The following is a 14,600-nucleotide window of genomic DNA, read 5'->3' as shown; positions in this document are numbered from 1 at the left end:
TGATGTAATATGTGAGGTCACAAGCAGTGCATGTTGGGGGCACAAGTTATAGTGATATACTAACAGGTGAATTTCTTTGCTTTAGTTTTTTTAGCTCAAAACTTTATTGTTGTCACTGATATATTCACCTAACTATAACACTACTTTAATCTTTGTTTTTTTCCGTGATTTTCTAGTTAAAAAAAAAAAAGTAATATTTCATTACCATGTGTAAAGCCAACCAACCCCCTCCCACCTCCAATGGCTGTGTGCTGCAGGTGCTTGGCCACAGGATCTTGTGCTTTTCGAAAGGGAGGGGACCCCTGCCGCTCACCCTGAGCATTATTAGGCCCTGGGGACCCCATAGCCAAGGGTACATTTCTTTTTTTACATTCCTTTTAAGGGACGGGTAGGCCAAGTGCCGCCCCCCCCCCCCAGCCTTATTAGGCCCCTCCTCACCAAGCTTTATGTCATCCTGGGAACAACATCCCCCACAGATTATTTTTTTCAGTAGGGGGTGGCACATAGCCCCCCTCTCCATTCTTATTAGACCCTGGGGACCCCATCCCCCAGCGTCACTACTTAAATTAAAGGAGAGGGGGGGGTCACATGGTCCTCTTCTCAGCAGCTTATTCACCTCTGGAGACCCCCATCCCCCCAAGGTTGTTTTTCTTGGTTAAAGGAAAGGGGGGCTGCATGCTGCCTGAGCCTTATTTGCCATAGGAACCCCACTACCTAGTATAATTTTTATTTTTAAGAAAGGCGAGAGGGGGGGGCATGCTGCTCCCCTTCCTGAGTCGCAATAGGCCCTGGGGCCCCATCCCCAGAGCGGTTATTTGTAAGGGGGGGGGGGGGGGGGCGTGGCACCCATCCCAGAGCCTTGCTAGGCCCTGGAGACCCCTTCACCCCAGGGACTTGTCCACCCCCGGGGACTCCTTTCCCAGAGGCCTGCAATGTTAAAGGTGAGTGCCCTGGTACCCACCCAGGGCACCCACCATATACTAGCTGGTGGCCGCGGGGGAGCCTCAGGGCCCTCCCGGCCCCAGCTAGCTTCCTGCATGCCGTGGGAGCAACATTTTGACTGGTTCCCTGCCCAACAGATCAAAAGTGTGCTCTTATCCGGCAGGAGCACTTTTAAAGCTCCTGCCCACTAGGAGCAACTCTGTTTGCTCCCGCTTAGCAGGAGATTGAAAATTGCTCCGCCCAAGTGGGAGCAAACACAAATTTCCCTGCCTGCACCGGTGCAGGCAGGGAAACCGCTATATTCCGCTATATATAGCTAGTGCGCCGGCCCCGTGGGGTGAGGTCCCCTGGGGCCATTAACGGCTCAGAGAGAGGTGCTGTATGGCCCTCCTCCGCATTTTTTAAATATTAGTGCCCCGGGGGTCGGCTGCGAGGGCCTGTGATGGCTCGGGGAGCAATATACATGGCTCTCCTCCTTTATTATTGAAATCGGCCCTGTGGGATGGGGTTTCAGGGCACCTGAAAGTTTGGGGAAGGGGGCCATGCAGCTTTCACGCCCCCCTTATATGCAAATTTCAGCCCCTGGGGTCAGTTTCCCGGGGCCTTACCTTAATGAATGCGGCCTGGCACCCATTTCTTTTCTCAATCACACAGACGTACAGCAGGATTGCAGCAATTTTTGCAGGTTTTCCCCTTTGGCCCCAAGGTGGTTCCCAGGGGGTCAGGGTATCCCAACCCTACCCCCTTATAATAATTTTAGTTTTTTTTTTTACTTCAGAGGAGGGGGCTAAGTCCCAGAGTCCTCTAACGGCTGCAATCAACATTTTTCTGATGCTGCTGGGAGCCAATTAGCTATACATTTATATTCATAGTACGGCCAACACAGCATGCGGAGGGCCTTTTGAATATTTTTAATAGCTGATGTTTCACTTTCACACCTTGATGATATCATGAAGAGCAGGTAAATCTACAAGGATAAGCTAAATAAAAAAGGGGCATTCAGTTTATACAGCTAAGTTATATGTATGAGATGTCATGTTGAACTTTGTTCAATTGCATTCTATTAGATTGAGGGTTCTCAATTGTTCTGAAGAGGGCCTCCAATTAAGTCACTATTCTAGAATACTTTGATTAATCATCCTATTCAGTCGTAAATTATGTGCAACAGAGAAAAAGCATAACAAAAATGTTTCCGAATTCGACATTTGTCACAAACAATTGACTAAGAGGCAGAGGTAGGGCCGGATACTGTTCAAGGGCAAAAGATGCTTTGCCCTACAATCAATGTGAAGGATAAGGAAATCAAGCAGCTCGGGTTAAGTAAAATAGCTTAGATTTTTTTTTCTTTGGTGAAGGATTGGTGGTAGAACTGGACAGCCAGTGTGGAGCAAGGGAAGCCTCACCCTGCAGGCACAAGCCAGGGCAGTGACATCACAGTGGTGGGCTTGGGAAGGTTTAGTCGTGCTATATTGGTTCTGCATTTCAGCGTTTGTAGCTCTGGCCCAGGGTGGAGTCAGGAGAACTCCTTTCAAATAAAGGATTGGGGTAGAAGATCAATGAGGTCAAGGAAAGGGGTGAGTAGAAACCACCCTAGAGTGGACTCCTCCACCATCACCTGCTGCTGGTTTGATTTTGAACGCTAATGGGGCAGGCTTGAGGAAGAGTCCAGAATCTTATCATTCTGGCTTTCAGTTTCATTTGTTAGAGAAGTGTTCTTAAAAATGTTGCACAGAGGAAGAGCTCCTCATATTCTCTGCCGACTGAGGAGTGTTTCAGTAACTTTATTTACTATTTAACTGGGCTAATGCTTTCCCTGCATTGCTTGTTCAATAAAAGTAATTTATCCTGACTGAAGCAAGAGTACCACCATTGGTCGATTGACATGTTATTGTTGCTGCAGTCAGACCCTCAGTATTTCATGATTTATGTATTTGCTTAAATATTTTAAGCAAACTTTCCTTGAAAATGGAAAAGGCTCTCATTCTTCTGGTGGTGTTTGTATATACTACAAAGCTTCTGTGTTATCATAAAATAAGGCATTGCCATTACCTCTCATGCTGAAGGTCATTAAGTTCCTTAAGCAAAGCCTTGTGGCAGGGCATGAAAGTGGTCTTTTATTGTTCTCCTTTAGCTGCATGTATTGGCCATGGCTTGCCCAGTCGGAGGAAGGGCATAGATAAACATCCAGATATGTTTGGAGAGAAAGAAACAGGCCTTCCCCCCCTCCTCACAACTATGAGAAGTGAATTGAGAAGAGAGTGTGGACACGTGCTGGTTAACACTTCATTATATTTTCTTTTTTTTAATCTGTGCAGCATGTCTTGTTGACCAACTGGGTGGGGCACACTGAAAAAACTTAAGCTTTAGTACATACATAACTCAGCTGATAAGCACACACACATCATTTATAAATACACAACTCCTATACAAAAGATTTTAGTCAAACTTGCCTCAATGTGTCTAAAGGAGGGTGTATTTGGGATAGCATGTCACAATTTCTGTTATCAGGAAAAAAGGGAGCGGAATTGTTGGAGGGGTTGGTACAGTAGGTTTTTGTGAGCCTTTAATTGAGACACTAAGCTAATTATAAACTAAATATAAGTGTGTGATGAAAATGTGCATACTTTAACAGTATTAAAAGAAACCTATGCCTAATCAATGGATGTTTTGAAAATTACCTTGCTGCTGGTTTGCATTTCCAAGTACCTTTCAAAGCTTGCACATGGTAGGTATACTGCGAGCAGTAAAAAAGAATGTAAAATAAATGAAGATGGTTGTGTTTTTATCCTAAACTCATACTCTTCAGTGGGATCCAGAGCACCAATGCAAGGAATGCAGGGGGAGGGAGAACCTGGTTGCACAAATTAAAACACAATTACACTCTTCCGAAACAGTCAGTGCTTCCTAATGATTTGTTGAAAAAACAAGTGCAGAGTGCAGATTTTTCCTATGATTGTTGGTGTTTGCGAGTGACAAAGGCAGCTTAATGGTAATGCTACCTCATGCTCGGACTTCCACGACCTACACTTCCTGTCTCTTTATCTTGCTCTACCAGGTTTTTTAATATACCTGTGTTCTCCAATTGTCAAGTTTTAACTATCTTGTTGCCTCCCTCTTTCTCACTTTACTGCGTTTCCCTCTCTTGCTTTGGGTCAATGCCTGATGAGAAAAATAAGTCCTGGTCTTCAAAAATCAGTGCTGGTGACCAACATTTGCAACCGCTGACATTGAGGAGACTTACTGTATTGTCTAACATCACTGCTTCCTTACTGGCCTCTTCTAAACATTGTCTGTGAAGCTGATTTCCAATCCATTTTGCTACATTTCTAAATAAGAAGCGCTAGTCAGAAGTGTTAAGCGGATTAACTGGTTTTTCACGTGAGGGGCGGGGGTAGAAATGTGGATATAAAGTGCTGCAACAATGCTATAAAAACAACTGTGTGCAGTAAAATTTCCACTTCTGCTGTCCCAACATGTGCAGGTCCATGGCGCAATATCCTGGGGGTGTCTGTGTAGTCACCTACTTTAAATGAAATCCATGCGCATCGCTTTGTTACTTTGTTTTCTTTTTACATCGGTGTTGAGAACACATTACAGAATAATGTAAAGATGTGCATGTTGCCCTTTTAAGGTATGGGACCAGAGCAACAACCAAACAGCAAGTATCTGCTTGTGTGACTGTTGCTGCAATTGTGGATGGCTTATCTTGAATGAGCAAGCCACACAAAATGAAACCTGTCTTAAGCATTGGCATTATCTCCCAAGCAGGAAGAGTTTTTAAATGCCTCCTAAGAGAGGAATTGTATTTTCCAAACAAGTTTTTTAATTATTTAGTTCCAAAAGTACTCTTTTGAAACAGAGCTCTTTTTGACATTAGATGGGTCATGTGCCACTATCAGATAAGATTTGTGATATATATATGTAACCAGATTGCTTTAAACCGCCACCACTTTCAAATGTCAACTTCCGCAACTGGGTGGAGGGTGTACAAAAAATAGGAGATGCTTTTGGGGTCTGGTGAACAGAGTTGTAGAGGGTTAGATTGCTCATAATATATGCCCCACACATGGGACTTGCACTCTACATAACTGGAGAAAGTATCTGAAATGCATTAAGTGTCAGGTGCAAGCTAGGCTAGTGTTTCAGTTAATTCCCAAGTCTATCAGTTGTATGCAAGTTTACATCACTAAGGTGGTACAAATTAATCAAGAAATCAATTCTTGTGTTACAGGTTATAAAATGTCAATACCATTTAGCTAAACTAGTGCAAGTCAAAGTCTTACCATGCCACAGCTCATCATGCTTTTTTGCATTTCTTGGGGAAGTTTTGGTTGGAGCAGTTTGCGCCCTTCCTCGTTTACCACCAACACACTCCTTGTTACCCTCTTCATCCTCTTTCACTGGTTTATACCTGTAATAGTAAAGATTTCTTTAAATTCACACACGTTTCACTTGAATTAAGAAAACTTTAACTAAGGCAAGTGCAGACAAGTAAAACTTTCAATTTTGTAGCGTTTTTTGCTTCCAAGTGCTTTACGTTAAGAATCAACCAAACAAAATGACAAATTACTCTGCAGCAAAGAATGGACTACAAATGGGAATATATATTTAGAGTATATATTGTACTTAAAGGGAAAGTCACTTGCAATCCTCCCAGGTATCTATCAGGGAAATCTCCAATGAAAGTATTAACGCACAAGTTACTTACCTTCGGTAACGAGATATATATATATATATATATACATATACATATATATATATATATATACATATACATATACATATATATATATATATATATATATATATATATGTATATGAAACAGTAGTTAGTGTTAGATTCCTTACCTTAGAATATCCCCAGGCGTCAGACTGGATCCGGAAAGTTTTGCATAGCAGTACCCCGCGCGTCGGTAGGCGTCTGCTCCATGTCCGTAGTCGCCGGGATGACGTCGGAGTACTTAAGACGCTGACCTCGCGCGCTGTCAGTTCTTATGCATAGCTTTCCGCGCCAGGAACGCAGACCCATGCCAGAGACCGACACTGGTGCCATAAAACTAGGGCCCTCAAAGGGAAATACCTTAACCCTAGATATCGGTCCGCAGAAAGGGGAGGATGGGTGGGGCGGTAAGGAATCAAACACTAACTACTGTTTCTTACAGATGTATCGTTACCGAAGGTAAGTAACTTGAGCATCTGAAAGAAACAGGTTAGTGTTAGATTCCTTATCTTAGAATAGATACCCCAGCAATACCAACCCCGGTGGTGGCTCTGCGGACCAAGATCACACCAGAAAGTCCTGTAGAACGGAAAAAAGGGCCATCTCTCCGGACTTGGCTGTCCAGACAGTAGTGTCTAGCAAACGTGTGCAGCGAGGCCCACGTAGCCGCCTGACAGATGTCCTGCAAGGGGACTCCCCGAACCAGGGCATTAGTAGCCGCCGTGGCCCGAGTGGAATGGGCCCTCAGCCCAACCGGAGGGTCTTTTCTAGCCAAGGGGTAACAGAACTTTAAGCACAACACGCCCATTGAGAGAAGGTCCGTTTGTGCACTGCCTGCCCCTTCTTCGCACCCACGTAACCAAGAAAGAGCTGGTCGTCCACCCGGAACTGCCGTGAGCGATCTAGGTAGAAGGAGATCGCACGTTTTGGATCCAGACGGTAGAAGACTGTTGGAAGGATGCGTAAACGGATAGAAGGCAGGCAAGGTGATGGGCTGCCCGATGTGAAAGGCCGTAACTACTTTGGGCAGGAAAGAAGGACGATTGTTAAGTGGCTTGAAAGGAGCGCACATCAGAAATGTAATAACAAGGTTCAAGTCCCACTGAGGCATCAAAAAAGGAACAGGAGGGAACATGAGGCTAATGGGGGGCTGGCTTCTCGTCAGGCAGGATTCCGCCCCAGGCACTCAACAGAATCGGTCGTAGTCGCCGTCCTAGACAACCTCAGAAAGGGCATGGATGACAACAACCACCAGGCACTGGTCCTCCTCGATCTCTCCGCCGCCTTTGACACGGTGGACCATACCATCCTACTCACCCGTGTCAAGGCGGCCGGCATCGGGGGATCAGCCCTTGTCTGGCTCTCCTCCTTTCTGAGGGACCGCACCCAGGCGGTCCGTCTAGGCGACTTCACCTCCACCCCCCTCCCTGTCACCTGCGGTGTTCCCCAGGGTTCCTCTCTCTCCCCCCTTCTCTTCAACCTCTATATCTTTCCTCTCATCTTTGCTCTCCAGCAGCTGGAGGTCACCGTCTTCAACTACGCGGATGACCTCCAGCTCATCTTTGATCTGTCCCCCTCTTCTCTCTCGGTCTCCAATTTCCAGTCTACTATGACATTCATCAGGGACTGGATGAATCACAACCATCTTAAACTGAACCCTGATAAAACTGAGTTGGTTCTCACTGGTGGTTCGTCCAGCCCCTGGAACTCTTCTTTCTGGCCCCCCTCCCTTGGCCCTGCACCCTCCCCCTCCACCACTGTCAAAACACTGGGTGTCAAAATGAACAATCAGCTCACTCTTCACTCACACATCAGCTCCGTGGTCTCTTCCTGTTTCCTCACTCTTCGAACCATCCGCTCTGTCTCCCGCTTCTTCACCCCTCAGGCTCTCAAGACCATTATGGCCGCTCTGGTAATCTCGCGTTTGGACTACGCCAACGCTCTTTTCCATGGCATCCCTGCCTACAGTTTGCGTAGACTCCAAACCATCCAGAACCAGGCGGCCAGACTGATATATGGCCTCCCACGTTATCACCACTCCACCCCCCTCCTAAAGAAACTCCACTGGCTCCCTGTGAAACAACGTTCCCTCTTTAAAATCGGGTGCATGGTCTTCCAGGCCCGTCAGGGCACTGCCCCTGCTTTCATCACTTCACTTATCAAACCCTACGTCCCCGCAAGAAATCTCCGGTCCTCTTCCAAGTCCCTTCTCCTGATCCCCCGTTTCTCGCGCAAAAAGTGGGGTGGATCCAATTTCTCTACTCTGGCCCCCTCCTTCTGGAACTCTCTCCCTGATAACCTCCGCTCCGCAACTCAGTACCTCTCCTTCCGTGGAGACTTGAAAACCTTCCTATTTAGCCAGGCTTTCCCCGCCTAAATTTCCTCCCCGGTCTTCCTTCCCCTCAGCCACTGAACCTTCAGCGCCAAGAAACCGCAAGGTGTATGCTGCGCTCTATAAGTATTTTAAATTAGAATTAGAAATTATGTGCCTGATGCCATTCAAGAACATATGAACAATAGGGGACTTGAAAAGAGAAGGCTGATCAGGAAGCCTCAAGAAGGCAGAAATGGCAGAGAGGTAGCCCTTAAGAGTGCCCAGAGCAGAGCCCTGCTGGACAAGAGAAAGAAGGAAGAGGAGAACCTCAGAAAGTGGGGCAGAGAGGATCCACAGCCTTTGTTGTGCACCATGCCACAAATTTGTTCCACCTGCAGGCGTATACCAATTTTGTGGAGGGACGCCTGGCTGCCAGAATGACATCACAGACTTCAGGAGGCAAGTCAAATGCCCTAACTGCCGCCGCTCAATCTCCACGCATGGAGGAGGAGGCTGGACAGGTTCGGTGGAGGACCGTCCCCTGCTGGTGCGACAGAAGGTCATGCTGAAGAGGCAGACAAATCGGGGGATCAACTGACATGCTGAGTAGCTCGGGATACCAGTATCTTCGTGCCCAGTCCGGAGCCACAAGGATGACTTGGGCCTGGTCGCGCATGATCTTCTTCAGCACTCTGGGCAGAAGAGGTATATGCGGAAAGGCGTACAACAGACCGCAGCTCCACTCTCGACGAAAAGCGTCTTGCGAGTGCCGCCTTGGAAATTCCAACGCTCAGAACTGATGACATTGCCCGTTCTCTCCGGTGGCGAATAGATCTAACCAAGGATCTCCGCACTGCCGAAAAAGGCAATGCGCTACGTCAGAGTTCAGACGCCATTCGTGATCCATCATGCACCGGCGGCTGAGTTTGTTCGCCCTGGCGTTCAGGGAGCCTGCCAGGTGTTGATCCACCAGGGTGACGCCCTGGTGTTCCAGCCATGTCCAGAGGAGCAGAGCCTCCTGACAAAGGGTCCACGACCCACCCCGCCCTGTTTGTTGCAGTACCACATGGTGGTGGTGTTGTCCGTGAACACCTGCACTACACAGAGGGAAGGAATGCTTTCAGTGAAAGCCGGATCGCCCGCAGCTCCAGAAGGTTGATGCGGAGCCGGGACTCCGCCGGAGACCAGAGGCCTCTGATCTCCCACTCTCCCATGTGGCCTCCCCAACCCAGTAGGGACGCATCTGTAACCACTACGTGCATCGGGTGGGGAAGGGAGAGAGGTCTGCCGCTGACCCAATCGAGGTTCGTGATCCACCACTGCAACTGTTTTGCAGTGCCCCTCGAAATCCGGACATAGTTGTACAGGTTGCCCTGATGCTGTGCCGACAAACGTCAGGTCCCACTGCAGAGCCCGCATCCGCCACCGGGCGTGATGCATCAGAAGGATGCAGGAGGCCATCAGCCCTAGGAGCCGCAGCGTTAACCTGACCGAGACTCGGGATAAGGGCTGAAAGATCTGAATCAGAGCCTAAATATCCTGAACCCGCTGTTTGGTGGGATAAACCCGAAACTGCGCTGAGTCCAGAACCGTTCTGATGAAAAGGAGCTTCTGCGAGGAGCACAGGTGTGACTTCGGCACATTGATGGAGAACCCCAGCAAGTGCAGGAGGTTGTCCGTAGTCTGGAGGTGGGAGACGACTGTTTGGGGCGAGCCCGCCTTCAACAACCAATCGTCGAGATAAGTGAAGACTGAAACCCCTAATCTGCGCAGATCAGCTGCGACCACCGCCATCACTTTTGTGAACACCCGTGGGGCGCTGGTAAGGCCAAAGGGGAGCACGGTAAACTGAAAGTGCTTGTGGACTGCCGTGAACCGCAGGTATCGCCGGTGGGCCTGCAGGACAGGGATGTGAAAAACGCGTCCTGCAAGTCCAACACTACCATCCAGTCTTCTGGGTCCATGGCAGCTAGGACCTGAGCCAAAGTCAGCCTCTTGAACTTCTCCTTCTGGAGGAAGCTGTTGACCTCCTTAGATCCAAGATAGGGCGTAGGCCCCCTTTGCCCTTCTTGGGTACCAGAAAGTAATGGGAATAGCAACCACGGCCTACTTTTGGCCCAGGAACGCTCTTGATGGCCCCCTTGGCCAAGAGGGCCGTAACTTCCTCCTGCAGAAGGTGCAAGTGATCCCCCGACATGCGGTGGTACTGCAGTGGCATGGCTGGAGGGGTCACATTGAAGGGGAGGGAGTAGCCCCTTCGAACGACTTGCAGCACCCACCTGTCCGATGTGAGGAGGTGATGGCGAACCCGAGCGTCGAATGGGCCTGAAAACTTGGAGGATTTTGAGGCAGATGCTGCGGGGGCGGGTTTGGACTGACCTTGCCTGTGTCCCCCAGCACCGCCACGGCGGTTACCACGTCCGCGTTGAGGTGGATTCTGCGGCCTGTGGCTAGCTGGACGTGAGGGGGCGCCCCTTCCTTGGCCACGAAAGGCGGAAGTCTGCTGGCGTTGGCCGAGGACCGAGTACTTGGCAGTAGCCCTGGAGTCCTTAAAACGTTCCAGCGCGCCGTCCGCCTTGTCGCCAAAAAGGCGACGGCCATCAAAGGGCATGTCCATAAGGGATGCTTGGACATCGCCCCCGAAAAGTTTCCAGACCTCAGCCAGGCGTGGCGGCGAACCGCCACCGCCGTTGCAATTGCCCTGTATAGCGAGTCTGTGGTATCCAGTCCACACCGAATGGAATAGCGTGCTGCATCCCACCCCTCTGCTAGGGCTTGGGTAAGCTTCCTGGACCTCTGCCGGGGAACTGTGGCAGCACTTCCGCAACCGTATCCCACAAAGAGTGAGAGTATCGGCCCAAAAGGCAGGCGGTGTTTGTGAGAAGGTGACCTGATATGCAGTGCTCACTATTCTAGTGAACACTATGTATCAGTCCAGCAACCCTCATTGATGATTGGTTGTAAGTCAACCTTATAGACCAGCTATCCTAGTAGCGTGGATACGAGCAGTCTAAGGCTAAAGACTCGAGAGGGCGTGTTAAGCCAGCTGTTTACCACACAGATACCCCTTGAACACCAAGTGAAAGGACACCACACAAGTGTTATGGAAATAAACAAGTTATTTATTAAGATTCACAACAGCCCTGTACTCTTTATGAGGACAGGGTACTAAGCACAAAACAAAACTCTTACGAAAATACTTAAGTTAGCACAGTATATACAAATGCCCGAGGGGCACGGAAAACCATATACTCTGAAAGTGGAATGCGAAATTACTAGCAGGTAAGTACAGTACTAATAGGCTTTGGAAGCGCTAGATCTTGACTATAGAATCTTCAGATTACTTCTAGGAGACCCAGGGGACTCGGGTGCAGAGTGTGCACTCTCACGCGTGATGCGGGACAAAGTCTATGGTAGCTAGTAAAGACAAAGTTAGTGTTCTCGGGCGAACCCGACCTGGTAGGAGGAAAACGAAAGTGGATTCTGACCCTTGGATAGTGAGGCTATGCTGGGGCACCGAAATGCCGAAGTTACCTAGCCCAGGGGCTGCAGCTGCATAGGTCTCAAAAGACGTTGGGAATCCTCGTAGACGGACCAGGAGCCTGGAAGAAAGAAGTTGCTGGCAGGCGACCAGTGAAGAAAGTTCGATGGATCCAAGCCTGGATCGAAGGAAGATGACACCTGAAAGCAGAGGGGACCAAGTTCGAGACTACTAGCCAGTAGTCAGGTGGCACCAGGAGGGCACCGGATGGTAGTCACCTCGACTAGGTGAGTGGGTGACGCTGTGCTCGCAGATCTCACGGACCAGGAGGCGTTGTCGGCGACCAGGTTGGAGGAGCGAGCTGTCCCACGAAGACTGAAGCTGTCGGCGTCGCTGGACCCAGGATTGGGCAACAAAGCCTTGGCAAATTCAAGCCCACGCGGTGGACTCAAAATGGCGTCTGGAGTGGACCAGGAGGGTCCGGGTTGCTTCTCTGTTGCAAGGAAGCAAGGGCCAGTCTGGAGCAACCAGACCAGCAGCAGTGATGTCGTCGGGCGTCGTGAAGAAGGCCACAAGCCAGCGGCTAGTAGCCACACAGCGCGGTGAGCACGCAAAAGCAGAAGGGCCCCACACAGATCGTGGAGATGCTGGAGGGCTGATCTTCGGTGCTGGAGCTGCTCAGGGTTGGGGCTTCTCGGACCCCAAAGCACTCACCAGTGGAGCACACGGTGGGCTTGTTACAAAGAAGTCGTGCAGTCTTGGCGATCGTCGGTCCCTCGAGGTCTCGTCGCACTCACAGTTCTCAGCTTTGCTGTAGAGGTGAGTAGAGGTCAGAGGTGCCAGGGAAGCCGGGTCTCGTCGAGCTGGGTCGTCGGATTCGTGAAGAAGGACTTGCAGCAGACCGCAGTGTTCTTAGGATGGTGCCCGCTTGATGCAGGGTGACTACTCCTTAGCCACAAGGGAGAATCTTGAAGAAGGAAATCTTGATGCCTTTCGCAGAAAGTCGGGTCTTGATTCCAAAGATGATCTAATTTGAACAGGGGGCCCGCTCCCATCTTTATACTAAAAAAGGGGGCTGACCCGGTGACTAGGTCCTGCCTATGGGTGGGACTAGGTGGGGGGTGGTTACACCCCTCTGCCATGCCGGACTTTCCCCAGGCCAGGGGCTGGTGTGCCCCTGGAACTGGTTCTGACCGGCCTATGCGTAGTGAGCACCGGGGTGCCACTCAGCAGTCACCTTCCTGAAAAGCCCTGCCTACCCAGGATACACAAAACCATGTCTGGGATGGTGCTAGCACCGCCCCTGACAGGAAACCCTTTGTCCAGGCTCCCCTCGCTGGAAGGACTCCCAGCGGCAGGGGGTCAGACTCGTGTCTGTGGTGGCAGCATCCATTTTGTGGAGCTGAGGCTTCAGTTAACTTTAACCGGGGTGCACAGTTACATACGTGTCGTGTCCCTCTAGAAGGGTGGAATGCTAACCCTGTCGCCAGAATTGGCGAGGGGTTAGTATTCCAATTCGTATGACACCTTACTCGACATGTTTTGATAAAGCAATACCAAAGATAGCATTTAACCGCGAGGATTATAATGCACTTAAGAGTATATGGTATGCGATATCATGGAACAGCTATTAGGACTTGGTTCCGCAAGCTGCAGACAGGCTCAGCTCATGCCAGAGCACCATCTCACACGATTCCAAGCACTCTGCCTTCAGGATTGTTCAGGCCTGCCATAGGAGTGACTGATAGGAATCTGTGTGTCCATTTTAGGGTTAGATATAGGTATACTATATCTACAGCAAAGGGTGATTACACAACTTTGCCCCAGCTGTCATGCAGCCAGTTGTGTCAAATTTAGGAGGCCAGCCAGGGGTGGCATAATACATGCTGCAGCCCCTGGCAGCCCTGGGTACACCCATGCCCTGAGTTACAGGGTCTGATAGGGTGGCCCAGTACCAATTGGAAATGCACCTAGGGTACATGGAATCCATTTTACAGAGAGAGCAGTAGGCCTGGGGTCCTGATTGGCAGGGCCCCAGGTCGACTATGTCAAAAACCAGCTAAAACACAGGGCAAAAAAGTTGGGGGCAACCATAGTCAGGAGGTACCTTCCTACAGTGTTGACCGACTGCAACACCAAACTCAGTGAGGAGAACAGCTTCTTACCGAACTGGTCGTACCTTTTGGATTCCCGGTACGGAGGAGCGGTCAGGAATGCGGTCTGGTAAGTAGAGGCCTAGATCACCAGGTTCTCAGGGATGGGGTGAACAGACCGGAAACTGGGGACGCCTGGAGCCGGGCGGTGGCCACATTCCGATCCAAAGGGAGGTCTGTGGAGGGCTTGGTGCCCAACAGAATGTCAGTGAGGGCCTCGTTGAACGGCAGGAGAGGCTCCGAGGAGCTTGCCTGCAGTTTGAGTACCTCAGTGAGGAGGTTAGTCCTCACGGCTGCCCGAGTCAACACCATGCTGTACGCAGCCCCCTCCTCCATAGCCACGGTAGGAGGGGAGACAAAACCAGTGTCGGGCGAAGTGTCCAGACCACTGGCCTCCCCAAGTTTGTCCGTCCAGTCCTGACTCAACTGGCACTGCAGTGCCAGAGGGTCCTCATACCCCTCCCAATTCCCCTCGTCCTCCATCTCCTGAAGGTCAGGAAAAAAATAATAGAGCCGGATCGTCGGTAAAGGGTTCACCCATCGACGTCAAAGACCGCGCCGGTCCTACGGCGGATCTGGACCGGGGTGGGGTGGGGATTGGGGACGAAGCCGCCCGAGGACGGTGCCGGGGGCGACACCCTTGGTGACGACGCCAGCGGAGGGGTCATAAGGTCGACCGGCGACAACACGAATTCAGGCCTGGATCCCGAGGAGCTCTGCGGCGTCTAGACCGAAGTCGCCAACAGCGCCGGGGCGGAAGCACCAGACTGCGCCGGGGCCGAAGCCACCAGCCCGTTTGGGCTCCCAGACGGGTCTGCGGGGCCCGAAGGCACCTTGACAGGACCAGACGGAGGGAAGGGCGACCTCATGGCCGTGAGAAAGGCGCTGAACTCCTCCGGCGTCGTGTTCAGCCCAGGGTCCGGCGGGAGCTGGAAGCGGCACTCTGGCGGAGCCTCGTGGGCGGTGTCACCCGAACCCCCGGACGTGTTG

The 14,600-nt window shown here is 50.5% G+C and overlaps 1 protein-coding gene across 15 annotated transcripts in view; it reads right to left on the bottom strand.

Annotated features, from left to right (window-relative positions):
- The window catches only part of TRIP12 (thyroid hormone receptor interactor 12), a 1,206,981-nt gene that overhangs the window by 189,369 nt on the left and 1,003,012 nt on the right, over positions 1–14,600 (bottom strand). For all 15 annotated transcript variants that reach the window (XM_086944059.1, XM_086944047.1, XM_086944048.1 and 12 more), the window contains one exon: positions 5,226–5,353. In XM_086944059.1, the coding sequence (XP_086800185.1) occupies positions 5,226–5,353 (128 nt within the window). The remainder of the gene's footprint in view (positions 1–5,225; positions 5,354–14,600) is intronic.

This window comes from Lissotriton vulgaris, chromosome 11 (genome assembly GCF_964263255.1).
Source record: "Lissotriton vulgaris chromosome 11, aLisVul1.2, whole genome shotgun sequence".
In the NCBI taxonomy this organism is placed as follows: Eukaryota; Metazoa; Chordata; class Amphibia; order Caudata; family Salamandridae; genus Lissotriton; species Lissotriton vulgaris.
The sequence above is the reverse complement of the archived record's forward strand: the minus strand, read 5'-3'. Positions and strand labels throughout refer to the sequence as shown.